General features: G+C 45.3%; 1 protein-coding gene across 1 annotated transcript in view; it reads left to right on the top strand.

Annotated features, from left to right (window-relative positions):
- SPAG17 (sperm associated antigen 17) overlaps window positions 1-20,350 on the top strand; it is a 296,695-nt gene that overhangs the window by 262,902 nt on the left and 13,443 nt on the right. Inside the window, exons 37-42 of the mRNA XM_077807348.1 lie at window positions 5,224-5,269; window positions 8,927-9,029; window positions 9,490-9,543; window positions 13,568-13,670; window positions 17,704-17,821; window positions 19,092-19,181. Coding sequence (XP_077663474.1) covers window positions 5,224-5,269; window positions 8,927-9,029; window positions 9,490-9,543; window positions 13,568-13,670; window positions 17,704-17,821; window positions 19,092-19,181 — 514 coding nt within the window. The remainder of the gene's footprint in view (window positions 1-5,223; window positions 5,270-8,926; window positions 9,030-9,489; window positions 9,544-13,567; window positions 13,671-17,703; window positions 17,822-19,091; window positions 19,182-20,350) is intronic.

Raw genomic sequence — 20,350 nt, 5'->3', positions numbered from 1 at the left:
TCCCACTGTCCGCCCCCGCTCTGCCCCAGGCCCTCCCCATCCCCCACTCGCCCACCACCACCACCACTTGCCACGTCCCCTCCTTTCCTCTACCCTCCTGCCCCCATGAGACTTCCCCTGCCGCCGCCTGTCCCTCCTCAGTCCGCCTCCCCCGTGAGACCCTCCCATGCCTGCCACATCCCTCCTCACTCCTCAGCCCTCATGAGACCCTCCCGCACCCACCGCAGCTTTCCTCTCCTCCACCCCCTGCTCCCCCGAAGCCTCTGCCACTCACACTTTCCACGTACCTCCTCTCCTCCACCCCTTTCTCCTGTGGGGGTGGGCGGGTGATGAGGGACTTGGAGAGCGGTAAGTGGAGGGGAGTCTCTCAAGGAGGTGGGTGGAGGAGAGGAGGGATGTGGCAGGTGGGGGGGATCTCATGGGGGAGGTTTGTGAGGAGGGAAGCAGTGAGTGGAGTGGAGGAGAGGGCAAGGAGGGGCTCACCAGGCAGTGGCAGGCAGTGGGGCCTCAGGGAAGGGGCAGAGCAGGGACAGGAAGAGGCAGAGCGCAGGCGGGGCCACCACAGCCCAGGCCTCTGGTGGCAGGGTGGTGGCAGCTGTGTCACTGGAGGCTTAGCGCCTCTGGCCTATTCTACTCGCTGCCCATGATGTACATGGCTAACATGAAACATTATATAATCTAACTAAAAGTTGTGGGTAGATTACTGCAGACTCTTAAATTGCAAGGGATTATTCTGTCCTGGAATAGCAACTCCCTAACTAAACAATTTATCGATTCATGCGCACATCTGGTTTTCACACTATCTTGAAATAATGTGGGGAATGACAGTGCAGCTGTGTTCTGAACAACAGGAACAGTTGGTGGCAAGGAATCAACTGGCTCCCTGGATCTGGTACCAAATTTTCTCCCAACAAGTCACCAAAATTAGGAGTTGTAATGGAAGGAGGTTCAATTACAGAAACAAAAAGTCCTGCTGGATCATCCCTAGACTCTGGTACTTGTCAAGGCTGCAGCTGGTCCACATGTCATTTCTTTGCTTCCTTAAATGCACAATCACACTCCTTAGTCCATTTCCATTTTTTCTTTGCTTGTAACAGTTCATGTAAAAGTGCCAATGCTGTGGCTGGATTAGGCAGAAATTTATGTAGTAGTTAAGCAGTCCTAAAAATGAACATAGCTGTGACTTGTTCTCTGGTGATTCAAGAACCACCATCTCTTTCTCTAGTGAATTCCTGAAGCCTGTGGCATCAATTACACATCCAAGATATTCAGCTAAAGGTTTGAAAAACTCAAATTTGTCTTAATGAACTCTCAGCCCATGGTCTTCCAAATGTTGCAAGACAGCATCCAAATTTTGAAGATGATCCTCTTGATCCTTTCCTGTAATAAGGATGTCATCCAAATAACAATGAATTCCATTCAGTCCCTTCACAATTTCATTTATGGCTTTCTGGAACAGGGCAGGTGCCAATGTGATACTGAAAGGCAATCAGCTGTAACAAAATAAGCGTTTTTGTATGTTGATTGTGAGATATTTGCGAGATGCCGGATCAGTCTCCATTTGTAGGTATGAATTGAGGCAATCCAATTTACTGAAACACTGTCCACCACTAAATGTAGCAAACATCTTCAGTAGGAGGTAGTGGATACTAGTCTGCATATAAAACTGGATTCAGAGTCACTTTGAAATCTCCACAAATTCAGACGACGCCTTCCTTCTTGATCACTAGTACGATGAGTGTAGCCCACTCACTATGTGAAACTAAGGACAAGACTCTGATGTTCGCTAAATGGTCCAAATCAGCTTTCACAAGGCACAACTCTGGATATTTTGCACTATTTTCTCTGGCTCTCAGATTTCACTGACACGTTGCTCATCTGTCCAAACTCTTTTTCAAAAACTTTGCCGTATCAAGTATTTCTTGAAGATTTCAGGGTGCTTTTGGTCCAATTCACCTTAAGCTTCTCAAGCCAAGATCTGCCAAATGTTGGTGGATACTTTCCTTCAGTCACATACAAGGGTAAAGCAAGTGATTGTTCATCTAGTTGAACTTTGACTAAGAATATCCCTTTTCGGACTAACTTTTCTCCATTATAAGTCTTCAAAACCTTGGAGGTTTCTTCCAGAGGAACTGGTGACAAAATCTGGTGATAGGAAGATGCAGAAATCAGTGAGATGGCAGCTCTAGTATTAAGCTCCATTCTTGTAGGAACTCCTTCAATCAAGGGTATGATCCAGATGCCATCTCTGACTCCAGCTTCTGCTAACACATGCAGTGCTAGATCTTCATAAGTATCACTAGAATTCTTTTCTTTTTCTACATTATGAATTCCTGACTTCCATCTGTTCTTAAATTCAATCTCTATAGGTGTCTTCTGAGTATATTGGACCAGGCCTGACTTGTGCTCTGGCCACTAGATCAGACTGACCATGTTCCAGTCGTGACAACTTCATATGAAATACTTAAATAGTCAGTAGGCCTGAGAAAGAGTGTGAAAATGATTCTCTAGCTCAGTGGTTGGGGCCTGCTCCTGGGAGGAAGAAGACTCAAGTCCCTGCTCCAATTAATATTTCATTATTTATATTTATAAAGTGGAACAATTTCAACAGGAGAGATTGAGAGTGCTGCACCCCAGAATAGCCTGTAACCTAGAGGAGATCCAATTCTGCCCTCTGAGCTGACACTGTCTGTTGTGATGGGATCCAACGAATGACTCCCATATGCTGCTTAGCTCCATGAGCCTGGGTAGTGATTAGTCACTATCCTAAGGTCTGGGTAACTGAGGTGCACTATCAGGTGCAGACTTCTATGCCTGACACCGGTCTTAAACAATGGGACCTGCAGCTTGGACCCTGGAACCAGTGCCTCAGCCTTCCCAAGCCCTCCGACCTCACCCCCATTGGTTAGATACATTTCCTCCAGAGACTACCTAGCTGTGGGAGCTCTGGTTTGTAGTTAACCTTTTCAGGGACAGTGTGGCAGTAAAGCAAGGAAATGCAGGCTTAGTGAAGGAATTTCTTATACACATACTTTGTTTTTAAAAAGCACAAGAGAGTCAGAGCTCTGTGGAAAACAACAAACTCCTGAACACAATCCCTCTGTTTCCTCACCACCTTGTGAATACTGGGTTTCGTCTGAGTCCTTGAGGGGAGGCAAAGTCCCCTCCACTCTCTCCTTCAGGGTCTTCTGTTTCTGGCAATGGAATGTTTCCTTAGCTTAGAAAAAGCAGCTACCTTTCAAAGCAGTCACTGCCACCGCTGGGTGAGGTGGCCGAGCAGAGAAACTACAGTTCTCCCAGCTATGTGTGGAGACTGGAGGATTCCAGCCCTCTTCTCCTAGACACACAGGTTTCTATGAAGAGTGTTCTTTCAAAGTCAGTGGGTCTGCTACCACTGGGATAAAGCCTTTCAATGTTCATAGCCATTTCATTGCTCCGACACAGCTTCCGAAACATAGTCTCTGCTTTAGGTGCCAGGTTCCTGCTACAGAAATAGCCATACAAAAGATTGCATTAAAAAAAAAGAGGTAGAAATTACAACAGGCAATCACAAAACCAAAATGATATTCCTAAGTTGATGCAGACATATCCCCAAACTGCCGTAGAACATAATTACAACTAGGTAAAACTCCTCACACTGCCAAATACATCTCAACTCTCAAACAGAGCATATTGTGGTGTTCCAGTCACTTGTCTTCCCCCATTGCCCTGGAGGAGCTTACATTATATGCAGGCACTGTGGGTACAACTGGTGCAGTTGTACCAGTGGGGAACACAGGGAATTGGCTGAGGCAGAGGAACTATTCCAGAGCGACCTGCTCCTCCAGATTCTGTTCAGAGCATGTTTATCTCTGAATCCTAGGGGAAAGGCAGGGACGTTCTTTACTGTGGGGCAAAGGAGCTAGTTGTCTCCCCCAACCTTGCTTTGCCCCTTCCCCCCAAGACATTGCAAGATATAATATAATCACATATAATGTTCTGTGTGCTGACACAACTGTGCCACTCCTCCCCAATTTTTCTAAAATGATGCCCATGGGGAAAGACACAAGAGATGGAAAGGAACTGTTAGTTCAGATCAAAAATAGGGCTCAAGGCTTCACATTTTTGCAGCAGCCAATGGGACTTCACTAAATAGAACATCAGCAAAAGTGTTGGTTTGTATCACATGAAAGAATACAACTTAAAAATATTCATTGTAACAAAGAAGTGACATACCTCCATCCAGATGTGGTAATGATCATCATACTACATCCCAGGACACCAGGACTACAGATCGTCAAGGAGAGGGAGAGAAGCGCTTTGGCCACTGAAAGGAGCATAAAGGCAGCGCACTGCAATACGCATGTGCACGGATACTCAAGCAGAATTGACCCTCTTATTAGAAACAGTATTGAAGTAAACAATTGGGACTTTCAGTAGAAACCAACATAAGTGGAAAGTCCCAGGCAAAAAAATCCTTATCTGACCCAAGCCTTAACATACCAGTTTGGAGTAATGGGTTGGTTGGGGGTGGGACTTGTGTTGTAATTTAATGCATAAATGACAGAATGTGATTAGAGACCTACTATAATTTTCTAATATTTTACATAATCTGCTCTAGAGAACTGTGCTGGAAAATGTGAGGGAGATTCCTCGGGAGGTCCCACAGTACACTGAAACGAAGGGAGTGCCACAGACTAGTTTTCAGTATGGATATGCTGTGCCATTGCAAGGTCAAAGTGCAACCAACACATATATGCACCTCTGTCTCTGCAAAGCCACCCTTACCTAGCGGAAACAAACCATAAGGCAAATGCAGTCCTATCACTTTTAATTCTCTGTACACTGCAGGCTCATTAACATATTCTGAAGCAAAGTATTCTGAGGAATTAACTCATCACATATGAGAATCAGATTAAATTCACTCTCCATTAGTGACTCTCAGGTTTGTATACATTTCATCTGCTACTCTCTTGCTTACATTGCCAAGGGCCTGAGAAGTCCTGTACTCATTTTCATGTGGCTGTGTCTACTGCATATCCCCCATTCCTTGGCTCCCATTGTTCTGTACTTTAGAGATATTTTGTTTCCTGGCTCACATTTCCAGGCACGCTGAGGGGACCCCATTTGTAGCCTCAGATTGACATAACGCTTGTTTGGGTATAAAAACTCTCTCAAAGGGTAGGTACCATTGTGCAAGGTCTTGTTTGTTACATATCCATAATTATTCTGTCTTCATTGCAGTCTTTCCCTAACTTGGAGAAATCATCTGAAGATCTCAACACTAGAGGTAGGAACAATTAAAACTCTGTATTTTAAACACTCCAATGGTTTTTAAACATAGGTGAAGTGATCTTTTTAAGGGCTTTGCACATTAGTCTGTCTCTTCTGGTTTCTGATCCCCTTTTTACTTCTGTAATTGATAGCCATTTTGTGAAACCTGCGGAGATCTATAATTGACAACCATTGTGGCAACAAAAGCGGCATTCCTATCTACTGTCACTAATTAGTTTGAGTGATAATTGTCACAGGTCTATGAAAAAATGGAACTTAAATCAAAATGGTCAAGCCAGGATGTCTAAACTTAGGCATTTAAGTCCATACACAGACATCTAATTAAGTGGCCTGATTTTCACAGGTGATGAGCCTTAACAACTCCCATTAACTTCAGTAATTCAATATCTCTAAAAATCTGGTGAACCTATTTAGTTGGCTAAATTTAGGCACCCACATTTATAACCTTTTTTGTCCTACATTTATGGAGTCTTGACACATTTGCCAACCATTGACACAACCCTATGTAGTTAATTAGTATTACAAGAGTAGGAACATTCCAGCCACAATTTTTAAAGATAGGTGCCGAAGTTAGGCTTGTACTTCCATATTTATGCACCTAAAAAAAAGGCTGATTTTCAAAGCTGCAACTTCATTAACTTTAGTGTGAATTATTAGGGGTGGGGTCCACAAAAATACTTAGGTTCCTAATCTCGTTTTTATGCACCACTGTGATTCACAAAACTCCCACTCGGCTGTAGGTGCCTACGTTTCTGCCTTTGGGCATGCACACTGCTGCCTCACTCTAGGTGTCTGGGTGCCTAACTCCCACCTGAGCCCAAGAGCAATTCACAAACCATGAGAAGATAGGCATTCAGCCACCTAAATTGCATGCAGGGGCCCAATCTGGTAGACATCGTCAGAGGCTGCCTAATTCCACAAAATGCCTGGAGGAGGAGGAGGAGCTCCCTTATAACTTTTAACCTAATAGTTAGGGGATTCACCTGGGATTTGAGAAGACCTTAAGTTCAAGTCCCCCCTCCACCTGCTGAGGAGAGGAGATTTAAACAGGTCATAGAATCATAGAATATCAGGGTTGGAAGGGACCTCAGGAGGTCATCTAGTCCAACCCCCTGCTCAAAGCAGGACCAATCTCCAATTTTTGCCCCAGATCCCTAAATGGCCCCCTCAAGGATTGAACTCACAACCCTGGGCTTAGCAGGCCAATGCTCAAACCACTGAGCTATCCCTTCCCCTCTCAGATAAGTGCCCTAACCACCAATATGGTCCAATTTATATTTAATTATACAATTATTTAATGAAAGTGGAACAACTTCAATAGGAGAGATTGAGGAAGACCTATATCGGACTATTCCATAGCCTAGTCGTGAGAGCACTCATCAGAGAGGTGTCAGAGCCCTGTTCAAATCCTTTCTCCTCATCAGGAGAGGGGGGACCTCAGCTCAGGGTCTCCCACATCCTGGGTGAGTAGCCTAATGACTACACGTTATAAAGGAGGTGGCACTCCTTCCTCCACAGTTGTTTGGAGTTAGGCAGCCCTTGAGCATACCTATGAGATCACACTCTGCAACTGTGACTTAGGCAGTCAAATACCAATCTTCTCTTATCTTCATAAGCAGAGATACTGCTTCACAAGCAGAGATACCTCCCCACAGGCTGGTTTTAGGCTCTGAACTCCGAGAGAAGGGTATGTGCCAAGCCCCACCCTTTTGTGGATCTGGGCGTAGGTATCTAGTACCTTTGAAAATCAGGCCACTTTTGAATGATTTAGAATCGTAACTTTAGGGACTTACCAGTGAAAACCTTAGCAAATGATGTTTAATAAGACCCAATGCAGAGAGAAGCTAATGTTGCAAATTCAGTGTTTATGGAGGCAGAGGTCCAATTTGATTTTTTGAGGATCCCTCCCATTGGAGAGACAATGTCATTGTTTATAGAGACTGTGGAAGCCAGGGTACACAGACCTGGTAGGGTTGCTAACTTTGTAATATTTAAAAACCGGACACTCCAGCAGGAGTGCCAGAACCTCCCTCACCCCACCACTTCCCCCCTGAGGCCCCGCCTCTTCCCTACTGCTCCCCCAAAGGCTCCACCCCCATCGCTACACACACACACATCACTTGCTCCTCTCCCGTTCCCCTCCTCCCCACCCCCCCGGGTCAGCAGGAACTTGCCTGCAGAGCTGGGGTTGGGAGCTGGCAATGGCTGAGTAGGGGCTGGCGTGGGTGAGGACCTGACGCCTCCCCACCTCCCCCACCCACAGTAACCAGACTTTGATAGATCTGACCGGTCACTGTCAGGTCCCCTTTTCAACTGCACTTTCCGGTCAAATACTAGACACCTGGGAAGCCTAAGACCTGGTATGTTGGGAGATGATGGCACAATTTAGTATTTATAACATATGAGTTTCTGTATATGAATTAATATGTTCCTTTGAGCATTTGTTAACATTTAAAAATACATAAAAATTAAATAAAAAAGCATGTATTTATTTATTTTTAAAGTAATATCTCTGAGTATTTGCTATCCCTGTGATGATGCCAGCTTTTAGAATGCTAATTATTCAGCCAGTCCAAGACTGCCGAGGTTAGTCCTCGTAATTGGACAATACTTTTCATGATCTTTCATATTTTTGAAGCTTAACCTGGGATTGCTGCAAATAATGGTTTCCATACTGCATGATTTCCAGGCAAAAATGGAACTAAGTTTGTAAAGATGTATCACCAACACAGGGAAAAAATAATGTAAAAAAGAACTGGAGTTCAAAAAAAAAATTGACAAGACAGAAAAGTGAAAGTTAAACTTCAAAACATAGGGAAAAAACTACAAAAAGTAAATTTTGTGAATCTAGCCCTAAGTGTTTTAGGAATGATTTCATTGTAAATTTCAAAGGAATGTGGGTGTATAACAGCCTCTTTAGGTACCTAAATCCAATATTTAAGTGCCACTGATATTCATAAAGTCACCACTCAGCTCCTGCCTAAATCCCCATAGATGCCTAAATTTCCACCAGTGGGTATGCTTAAACCCATCTAAGTTCTGGCACCACCCCACAGATAACTAGTTGCTCAAAGCCCTCACTCACACCTAAACACTAGAGGGATTCTCAAATGAGGCTGGGGAATGCCCGTATTGCCTGCAGTAAGTGTATTCAGAGCACACCTAACCTTCACAAAGGGCAACTGGAGGCAAGCAAGGAATTTTGGGGGGCAGGGTATTATGCATGTTCCATTATGTCTAATAGATGGGGGAGACCCATATTTGAATTCCCAACATGCCTGATTTGAAGCGTGGACTTGAACTTAAGTCTCCTACATCCCAGGTAGGAGTGGTGCCCTAACCTCTGTCTCTTCCCCCCAGGAGAAAGCTGACCTGATTTAGGCACCTAATGCCAGGAGATGGTTCACAGCTGACAATCTCAGGCAGAGAAAGGTGCTTCTCTCCAGCCTTTGAGTCAGACACCTAAGGCCTAGATCAGTGCAGGTTAAGCACCTTTGTGAATCTGGGCCCTAAACATTTCCCCTTTCCTCTGCATTTCAGTCCTAGCTGGATTAACTGGCTTCCTGCTCAGTTTGCTGGCTTCTGAGAATCCTTTTTGAAAACAAACCAGTCAATGGCTGTTTAAAAACTCTTCTCTCTCCTTATCTTGCAGCTCAGATAGTAGAGTTATATGAGCAGGCTGTGGATTCTCAGCTCCAAAGTCCACGAAGGAAGACAGTATCAAAGCAACCTGAAGACTACTGGCAGAGTTTCAGGTAGGACAATCCAATAAGACCTGCTGTTAACAAAAATCATACAAAGGATGGTGAGAAGCAGAAATGAGAGACAGTATGCTTTAGTGGTTAGCACATGGGAATGGAAAGGAAGAGTTCAAGTACTGTCTGATTCTCCCTATGAACACTTTGTCTCTGTCTCAGTTTCCCCTTCTGTAAAATGGGGCTAGTAACGCTTACCTATATCACAAGGGTGCTATGAAGATTTTTGAGTTTTTTAGATGCACAGTGCTATAAAAGAGCAAAATGTAATTATTAACATGGTTGACCAATGAGTGTTGCAAACTATACTCGTAATCAGTCCAGGTCAGAAGTCATCAGACACATGCTTTAATAAGAGAAATACGTTCTTTCATTAGTTATTTTGTGAACCATTCATGCTTATAAAATATTGTGCTATTTATCTCATTTTCATTTTTTTTCTCCTTTCCCCCTCATGCAGCAAGGACAGATTAACGCAGGTATCTCACTGGCAGACAAAATTAGAGCAGTCCAGGTAATGGTGTTATTAGGAGAGAAAGTTAGGGCCTGATCCAAGACCCACTGAAGTCAATGGAAAGACTCCTACTGCTCTCATTGGGCTTTGGATCGGGCCCTTACTGTGATAACAGCAGCAAAACAATGCTGTTGGAGCATTAGCTCTAATAGAAATGCTGAATGAATAGTTTGACTGTACCTCTGATACTTTTGCAAATGACAGATCAAAGCATAGGAATAGAGGCAATGAATATTACAGACAATTTAGAACAGGGGCTAGGAGTCAGAAAACCTAGGTTCTATTCCTGGCTCCAACTAGGCTGACCAGACAGCAAGTATTAAAAATCGGGACAGAGGGTGGGGGGTAGTAGGCACCTATATAAGACAAAGCCCCAAATATCAGGACTGTCCCTATAAAATCGGGACATCTGGTCACCCTAGCTCCAAACACCAGCTAGGAAAGTAATTTAGGTCAGCATTTTCAAATTCTGGTTCTTAAATCCCCATGATAGTCACTTAACAGAGGTGGCCTGATTTTCAGAGGTGATGAGCACCTGCTCAGTCCCCATGAAAATCTGGTCCCTTTGGTGCCAAATTTGAACATTTTGACCATAAATCTCCCTATCCTCCATTTTTCTATTTGTAAAATATTTATCTCCCTCACACAGGGATTGTAAGGAATCTTTAATGTTGATAAGCACATTCAGATCTTCAGATTAAAGGAGCTATGGAAGGGGAAAGCATTATAGGCTAAGCAGCAGTGAGAACTATAATTAAGGCCGAAACTCAGCTTTAATTCTAACCCCCTTATTTCACTTCCACTTAAATTTCTAAAAAAAAATTCCAGAAATTATCCCATAAGTAGGATTTTTATGAATATGACAGAGTGCTATATTTTATGGCATTGTATAAAACTGTCCAAATCCAAATAATTGAAAAAATCTACATTAAATTAATGTCAAGTATGAAAACTTCAAGTATGAATGGGAAACACAAAAGTGAAGGTTCTCTCGCAGAAACATGCATGCACCCACAATGAACATAAATGACATTGAGGATTACTATTTAAACTGTTCAGTGTTTGTCTTGATGTACAGAAGAATATACAGTGTAGATTAAATAATCTTGTGATGAGAAACTCGTGCTTTTCCTAATTTGTTTTTGTGAAAGACTGAAAATAGCAATTGAGCCAGGGTCTCCTGCATGGCATCAGAGCTAAGCTAATGCTCTCGACTTTGTAACTGACTTGTTTGAAATCATAAAATGCTTTAATTCCAGATTGAAGTTGGATTGCCTTAGTGCCACCTGATGGCAACACTTTATCTCACATTACATACTAAGTAAAAATAACTTAAAATTAGGCTTGGTAGAATTTTATTTTTATTTTTTATAATTTCAATTTTTATTTATTTAAATTTTCTCAGTTATGCAAAATTATGGATATAAACAATTTTTATTTATTTATCAAGCAAAATTTGCACAGTTTCAGGAAATTATGGGGGCAGCAGACAATAGGGGATCAGACAATAAGTAATACAGTAGATGTTAAGTTTCAAAAAGTTAAAACTTTATAAACCCATAAAACACAAATTGTCAGCATCACATGTCAAAATATACAAAGTAAATAACCTTAAATAAACTCTAATACATTCACAAGCAACATTTTTCTTACTTTGCCTATCTTCAAATTTCAGTTATTATTGATGGAAATATTTTTGTCAGTTTGTGTGTGTACAGTGAAATTAATGTTTACCAATATTTACCAATAAAAATCTAAATCTACTTAAAATCAACTCTACTTAAAATGGATATATTATGTCACCTGTCACTAAAAACCTGGGATGAAATTCTGACTCCATTAAAGTCAATGACAAAACTCATTGACTTCAAATTAGCCAGGGTTTCATGCCTGATTTTCTACTCATTTGCAATCAGGAGGAGTAACTCCCTTGAATTCAATGAAATTACAGCTGGTTTCAAGGAGTGGAAATCAGGCCCAAAATGTGTTGACTTAATGATTAAGACAGCATTCTGCTAAACCTCATCTTCATGAGTTCAGATGGCTCTATCTGGATGTCTGCAGAGCCATCAGTTTCTTCTTGTATAGGACAAAGCCCTTCAAGCAGGCAGATGTCTTCTTCATCTTCTATTCTGGCAAGAGCAAGGTCTCAAAGCATCTAAAATGACCATCTTTAGATGATTGTATAAGTGTTGTTTTACCCGTGTTGTTGGTCCCAGAATATTAGAGAGACAAGGTGGGTGAGGTAATAGCTTTTATTGGACCAATTCCTGTTGGTGAAAGAAACACGCTTTCAGGCTTATAGAAAGCCCTTCTTCAGGTCTGAGAAATGTACTCTGAGGGTATGTCTACACTGCAGTTAAAAACTCGTGGCTGGCCCATGCCAGCTGACTCGAGCTAAGGGGCTGTTTAATTGTGGTATAAACAATCAGGCTCAGACTGAAACCTGAGCTCTAGGACCCTGTTAGGGGGGAGGGTCCCAGAACTTGGGCTGCCGCCTGAGCCTGAACATCTACAGCACAATTAAACAGCCCCTTAGCCCAAGTCTCTTCACCCAAGTCAACTGGCATGGGCCAGACACAGGTGTCTAATTGCAGTGTAGACATACGCTGAGTGTCACAGCTAAATACAAAGTGGATCAGATTGTTTAGCATGTGTAGTTAACGTATATTTCAAGGGACCATTCAAGATGAAGTGGCCTGTTAACACCTCTCCAGTCACAGCAGAGAAAGGTAAAAGCTTGGGGGCAGAGAGACAAGGGAGGGGGTTGGGTGGGTTATAGAATGTTGTAATAAGCCATAAATCCAATGTCTCTATTCAATCCATGATTTAGTATCTAGTAAAGTTACAAATCCTGGGCTTGTCTTTTGGAGGTGTTGGGCAGGTTTCTTTGAGGATGAGAACTGAGAGGTCAGATACAGAGTGATCACTTTGTGAAAAGTGTTCACCCACAGGCAATAAGGTTTTTTTGTCTTTGGTCATTTTCCTGTGTGAATTCATTCGAGAGTGTAGTGATTGTCTGAGTTCAGTTGTTATTGGGGCATTTAGTGCATTGGATGAGGTCCTATAAAGGATACTACCTAACCCACCTTATCATCTTCAGATGAGTCAGATCTGTTGATTTGAAAGGTGGAAAGACACCTTCAAGTCTCGGTGCATATTCACCAAGAACTGCCTCTAAATCTAGGGCAGGAAGAATTAGAGCATGTTTTGAAGAGATCTGCAGAGCAGCCACCTGGCAATCTCTTCATATTTTGATCAGATACTTCAAGTAGATCAGCCTCTGATGAAGACGCTGTTTTTGGATGTCAGGTCTTTTAGTCTCTCATTCTTCCTTGGTCCATCTTTCCTCCTTTCATTCTGTTCTTCCCCATCTCTTTTTCTGTTTGGATTACTTGCTTTCTCTTATCAGTCAGTCTCCAGACTTGAGAATTCCCTTGGTATATGTGAATACACAATTTGCATTTACTGCCCATATGCTTTCTCAAAGTAGAGAGATCATCTAAGCTGGAACTTGTTCCACCCTTGTATGTGTGTAGTTTTCTACAGTTTAAAGCTTTGGAAGTATCTCAACTGGGGCTGTGATGCAGCTCCAGGATTCATCTAGGGAGAGCTGAAAGTCTGAGATGCTTCTGGTGCTTTCTGGATGTGGTTAACTCATCAGTCTCCAGTCTAGAGGATTCCTCTGGTTTGCATAAATATATTTACAGTAAATTCATATTATTGTCTGCTGATTTCTGGGAACAGGATTGGGCTGTTAATAATTAGAGTATGTGTAACTAGGAGATGGTGGGTTTACATGAAGGCAACAGATCAGCCACCATTCATACAAACTTCAAATTGCTATCTAGATCCCAGATGTGTAGAATGGGGCTCAGTAGCTGGTCCCTCTGCTTCTTGGAAATTTGGTAACGTCAAGAAAAAGTCAGTGGATTATGAGAATGACATTAATAGATTTGGTTAGCAAAAAAATGTCAGGGGCAACACTTGTAATATCTTCTTCTTTCTTTTCCTTACTATGTAGGCAGGAACTTGATGAAGGAAGGAAGTGCCTAATAGGAATAAGAAACAGAATAATTCCACCCTATTTTGAATCTGAACTCGGCAAGGAATTTCTCCTGAAAGAGGTAATGGAGCTCAGAGAAGATGAATGAGGTGGTATTAGTGCAAAGAATCTCTGTCTCAGTCCTACAAAGCATGTAAGGGCCTGGCTACACTTGCAGATGTAGAGCGCTGTGAGTTAAACCCGCCTTCGTAGAGCACAGTAGGGAAAGCCCTGCAGTCTCTCCACACTGACTGCTGCAAGTGCACTGGCGGGGCCATATTTGCAGCACTTGCAGCGGCATTGGGAGCAGTGAATTGCGGGCAGCTATCCCACAGAGCACCTCTTCCCATTCTGGCGCTGTGGCTTGTAGGAAGGGGGTGGGAGGGCGGGGCATTCTGGATTCTGTCCCAACATCCTGTGCTGCATCGGTTCGCATCTCAGCATTCCCTTTGCTTCCGTCCACATTTGGTGCCATCTTTCAACATTTTTTGTACTGCACGCTCTGTCTTCCCTTTCGGTCTGCGGGAATGGAGCCCGAACTGCTGAGGAATATGCTGACGAGTCTCACCAGCGCATCACGTTTGGCAGTCAAGTTATTCCTTAAGATCCAAAGTGACAGTGAGGACACCGACAATGATATCAACACGAGTTTGCTTGTGCCATTCATTAATCGCATCCTGCTCAGAAGAACCATGACTCCGGGTAACGTGCATGACATTGTGGCTGGCTTTGCACAAATGTGTTTCCCTAATTGCGGAGGGGCGATAGATGGGACGTATATTCCAGTTCTGGCACCAGCCCACCTAGCCTCCAAGTACGTTAATCGGAAGGGCTATTTTTCTATGGTTCTTCACGCGCTTGTGGATCACCGTGGGCATTTCATTGACATTAACACAGGCTGGCCCGGAAAGGTGCTTGATGCACGCATCTTTCGGAACACTGGCCTGTTCAGGAAGCTGCAAGCCGGGACTTTTTTCCCAGAAAATTACCACAGAAGATCACCACAGGGGATGTCGAAATGCCCATTGTGATCCTTGGAGACCCCGCTTACCCTTTGATGCCATGGCTCATGAAAGCCTACACAGGGAGCCTTGACAGCAGCAAGGAGTGGTTCAACAACAGGCTGAGCTGGTGCAGAATGAATATGGAGTGTGCTTTTGGCCGTTTAAAGGGTCGCTAGCGCTCTCTGTATGGGAAGCTGGACCTGGCCGATAACAGCATCCCCGCGGTTATATCTGCATGCTGTACCCTCCATAACATTTGTGAAGGGAAGGGTAAAATATTCACTCAAGCATGGAACTTGGAGGTTCAACACCTGGAGGCTGATTTTGAGCAGCCAGAGAGCAGGGCTATTAGAGGGGCCCAGCACGGGGCTGCAAGGATTAGGGATGCCTTGAGGGAGCAATTTGAGGCTGAAAGCCAACAGTAATGTCTGGTGTGGTGCCCTGCACGGGAGTAAATTGTGGTAGGAATCTGTGTTTGCTACGTATGATACACTGACTTGCAGTGCCTGTTGCTTTCCTGGGCTAAGGTTTCTTTTACGTTCTGCAATAATAAAGAATGTTTTCAAAGCCAAAAAATCAATTTATTGAAAAGGAACACAACACAACTGCTTGGGAAACACAAAGGGCAAGGGGGTGGGGTGGGGTGGGGAATGGTACAATCACAGATTTGCATATGTCCTGTCTGGAGTGCTGTGCAATGCATGCTGCACTTCAGAATGGCTATACTGCATAGTGATGGGGGTTGAGTGCAGTGGGTAACGGTCGTAGTTTTCAGGGCTGGGTGGTGAAGCTACACGTGTTGGAGGCAGTGGGTGGCGGTAAGAACCCGGATGTTGGGGAAAGTGGTTTGGAGGTGACATGGTGGCACAAGGGAAAGAGTTTTGGGACAAGGGCTGCGGTGCGGGGGATGGGTGTGGTAGTGCTCCTGCATGGCTATGAGCGCCTGGATCGAGTCCGCTTGGTGCTCCCTGATGCTTATCAGCCGCTCTGTGCTTTGGTGCTGGCAATCCACATTCTGCTGGCGGACCCTCCTTTCACTCTTCTGCCACTCCTGCACTTTTTTATTTTCATTAGTTGAATGCTGCATGACTTCATGCAGCATGTCCTCTTTGCTTCTACGTGGCCTCTTCCTGATTCTTTGCAGCCTCTCGGCCATTGATAACACGGACGGCTGAAATCTCAAGGTTGCATCTGTAAAGGCAAAATGCAACACTTAACAGAGGCAACATTGTTCACACCAGACAGAGCAATGATTTCCCCCATACTCAAGGATACGCACAATATACACAATAACATAATTAGCCTGTCCTAAAGCGAGCGCAATTAACCCATGGGAGCCCCAAAATGGTGAGTAAGCACAAGGTCAAGTGTGACTGATTGTTTCACGGCTGTACTGTCCTCTGGGTTTCTGTGCTTTCGGGAGAGCCAACAGCGGAAGGGGGCCCCTATACTGAACACTGTCCCCACATTTTCCACAGGAGTTCGTCCTGGAAGATATCTCGCTGCTGAGGGTGACCTGGGAAGCAAGGGAGGGTCTTCTACTCCAATGCAGCTTCCGCCTTGGCCCATATGCAGCTTGCCTGTGTGCAGCAATGGTCCCCCCACCCCTCACTGCACAGTGGCGTGGACAGGTTAGCCTTACTGGGACGAGGACAACAGTGGCTCTCCCAAAAAACCTACGCAAGTGCATTGACCAAGTTCTGGATGAGACCTTTGAAGAGGTCACTGAGGCCGATTACCGCAATGTGACAGAGCACATCAACGCCCTATTCCGCATCTAGGCATGCATGCAGTCCTAACCCTCCTCGCCCCAAGAGCCCGCACCGAATAACTTCCTTCCCAAAATAAAAGCCGCTTACCGGGAACCTCCTCTGGTGTTTGTCCTTCCCCAAGCACCGGCCGCCATGACTAGCTACCTTCCTCCTGGCTTGAGAACAGCTCCTGGCTGCATGCATCTAGGGATTCCGGGGTGTCTTCCTCCACCTCAGCACCCGCACTCCCGCTTTTCTCCTCCTTCTCCTCCTGCCTTGTTGAACTGAGCTCTGAGGTGTCCTTGGTGGTCCTTGGAATGGAGGTGGGGTCGCCCCAAAGTATCGCGTCCAGCTCTTAGTAGAAATGGCAGGTCGTGGGGGCAGCACCGGAGTGGCTGTTTGCCTCTCAGGCTTTGCGGTAGACATTCTGCAGCTCCTTCACTTTAACCCTGCACTGCAGTGTGTCCCGGTCATGGCCCCTTTCCAGCATGGCCCTTGATATCTGCCCGAAGGTATCATAATTCCTACGGCTGGAGCGCAGCTGGGACTGGACAGCTTCCTCCCCGCAAACACTGATGAGGTCCAACACCTCACCATTGCTCCATACTGGGGCTCGCTTGGCACGTGGAGGCATGGTCACCTGGAAAGATTCACTAAGAGCACTCCACGCCTGGCTGAGCAAACAGGAAGGGGATTTTTAAAATTCCCAGAGAATTTAAAGGGCGGGTCTGACAGTTGGTCACCTGAGGGCAGGGCAGTAGTGTTCAAAGTGATGACCAGAGTGGCTAGAACAAACATTGTGGGACACTTCTGGAGGCCAGTCACAGTGCAATAACAGACCAGGGCATCCACACTGGCGCCGCGGCACTCCAGCAGTGGAGCAGCAAATGTTATTCCACTCGCCGAGGTGGAGTACCAGCAGCGCTGTAGCTGCGGAGACAGAGCGCTCTACGTGCCTTGCCAATGTGGACGGGGAGTGAGCTAGGGTGCCCGGGGCTCCTTTATTGCGCTGTAACTCGCAAGTGTAGCCAAGCCCTTAGATTGTTTTTAATCATCTTAGTTATCTTGTAGAAGGCACTTTTGAGTGACTGAACGCAGTTAGCATTAATGGATGTTATGTACATGTGTCAAGTGCAGACCATACCTTTATAATCTTGCTTGATAAATAGGCTGAAGTGCTTTTTTATAATGTGTATAGAAGGAAGTATATTCTAGAATCACAGCTATATTTATTTTATACTGTCAGTTTAATTGTTACTGGTTTAGTTCTACTTATTTGTTTTCTTTATGCCCTCTTTCATAGTGGCTATATATATATGGTTAGGAGACATGAGCACTTCTTGTTATTTTTATTTAAAAGTTCCCTGATCTGGATTCACTTTCTAAAGAACTTCCTCCATTTCTAAAGAAAGAGAGAGAGAAGCCACCATTGGAGACAATCACAGAAATTTTTAGGAGTACTTCTGAGCTCAGTGCAGGTAATGTTTCAATGTGGAGCAAAATTCTCCATTGGCTTGTTGAGTTGCCTCATACTACTATTGCACTTAAATTCACGAGGGTGCCTTGGGGCAGTTACAGTTTCTGCAAAGGACTGAAAAATGTCTCCATTAGTTTCTAATACCAACTAGGTGAATGAGTTGAACAATGAGTATGGAATAATTGATACCAGTGTGGATGCTACAAATAATACTTGAAAGGATTTTCAGTTCTAAACCTTATCGTTCAACACCACATCTCCCAGATCTGCTTGACACTTGAACTGCTTGGGAACATTATAAGACTGCTTTGTGAGATACATTTAGGGGTCTTTGCAGACTTAAATGAACTGCAAAATCAGAGGGGTCTGGGTGCAAAAGTGAAAACCTAGGGGTTGTCAGATGGCATTAGAGGCTGGGAGGAGGTGGAACAGCAACCGGGCAAACTTAACTGGGGGCAAGAGTGAGCAGGAATGGATAAGAAGGCAATGAGGGAGCGAAGGCTGGGGAAAGGGTGGATGAGTGTTGAGAAGGAGCTAGAAGACAGGGAGGATCTTGAAGTGAAGTGGGAGGAAAGGGTAAGGTGGAGTGGCAGTTTGGAGACCAGGGGTGGAAGAAGGGGTAGGTAGCATAAGAATTTGAGTGATGTTGGGTGGAGACAACTTGGAGAGAACAAAGGAGGGGTGGGCAGTGAACAAAGCATCTTAAAGAGCTTGGATTCGAGAGGTTTACAGCGCTGACAGGAGTAGTTTGATCCTTTGTTTAGAGAGCAGCCCTGGCAAGCATTGAACTGGCACATCAGGATGAAAGGCATTATACTGTACTGTTCATGACACAGCAAAGAACATATAATCAAAACAATCTTCCATGGGTCCCTATCAGAGCCCTGATCATTCTCATCTTTCCCCATTTTGCACTCCCTCAAGCCTCCTGTATTGCAGCTAGCTGGAGAACTAGACTGGATTGCTTGGTAGAGCTTCTCAGCTCACTTCTGAATCAGCCATTCGGCTGCAAAGCATTACAAGGCACTCCTGGCCATGACTCACCATGTGCCCTGTGCAGCATTTCCACTCCCTGCTGCCCCATGGAGCAAGTTGCTGGTGGCTATATTCACATGGCAACACACAGCACTCATTACTAGGCCTGGCAGTACTTCAGAGAGTATATGACCTCCCTAACTGAGATGCTTAATACCCTCTGTATAGAAATGTAGTGTATTGATATAACCAGCATTTTGTCAATATACCCATCTGTTTTTCTGTAAAATCTACAGGTCCGTTTGCCCCAACCAGTGATTCCCAACACTCACTGAAACCTCAGACACACAGTCCTTCAGCACAGACTGAAGTTTCCAGCAGAGCAGGTAAAGGAGCATTCCGGTTTGGCATCTAGGTACAGGTATAGGTTGAAGAGTGGTGGAGAGGGGAATGGGAGCCGAATGTAAGTCTGCTGTGCTAGTAATACGTTAACACTTCAGGGAAAATAATGAGAGGGATTCTCTCCTCTGCTATGGCCCTTGAAAATGGCTGTAGCAACATAAAAGAGCCATTAGGGCCGTAGATTTGGTCACAGAAGACTTCCCCCGGCACATTCTTTGCCCAAGGCAACTTATACTGCCCTACAAGGCCCCCAACCCAAGACCTGGTATAGGGGACTTGCTGGGGGCAGGGGCAAGAGCAGGAATGGTGTATTGAAGCCAGAAGGGGTGAGACCTCAGTGCATAGCCCTCTGCTGCAATAACTTAGACAGTGCTGGAGAACTGCCTAAGTTGTTCTGGGGGCCACACTGACTTCCACCACAGACCAGAATCAGCAGGGTTCAAAGGGGAGCTAAATCCACCTTGATCCCTTATCCCTGGGCTGTAAGTTTTGTTCTGTGCCTCTGAAACCTTGTCTACAACTTAAAAGTTTTGCTGATATATCCAGTGATGAGCTGCCAAAATCTTAACAACCAGTTCCCTCCTCACCCCATGAGGGGGTCATGGCCCATCCCCCCAGGACTCCTGCCCTGCCCCCGCCCCCGGGACCCCTGCCCCATCCACCCCCCTCCCCTGTCCCCTGACTGCTCCTGGAACCGGGCAGGAGGGTCTCGTGGGCCACCATAGTGGGTGCCCACCCCGCCCTGCCCCTAAGAGCCAGAGGGACCTGCTAGGGGGCGAGGTGGGGAGACCCAGCGGTGTTTACCTGGGGCGGTTCCCAGGAAGAATCCAGCAGGTCCCTCTGGCTCCTAGGGGCGGGGTAGCGTAGCTAGTGGGGGAGCAGGGAGAGCGGCCGCTGCCCCCACTGATCACATCAAAAGTGGCGCCTAAGGCACCGACTCCCTGGGTGCTCTGGGGCTGGAGCACCCATGGGGAGAATTTGGTGAGAATTTGCCCACACCGGAAGCTCCCCGCCCCATGCCCAGCCCCAGCTCACCTCCCCTCCGCCTCCTCCCCTGAATGTGCCACCCCGCTCTGCTTCCTCGCAACCCCCCCCCCCCGGCTTCCCGCGAATCAGCTGTTCACGCGGGAAGCCTGGGAGGGCTGAGAAGCAG

The sequence above is a fragment of the Eretmochelys imbricata genome, chromosome 1, assembly GCF_965152235.1.
Source record: "Eretmochelys imbricata isolate rEreImb1 chromosome 1, rEreImb1.hap1, whole genome shotgun sequence".
Classification (NCBI taxonomy): Eukaryota; Metazoa; Chordata; order Testudines; family Cheloniidae; genus Eretmochelys; species Eretmochelys imbricata.
Note: the sequence above shows the minus strand (reverse complement) of the source record. Positions and strands in the feature narration are given on the sequence as shown.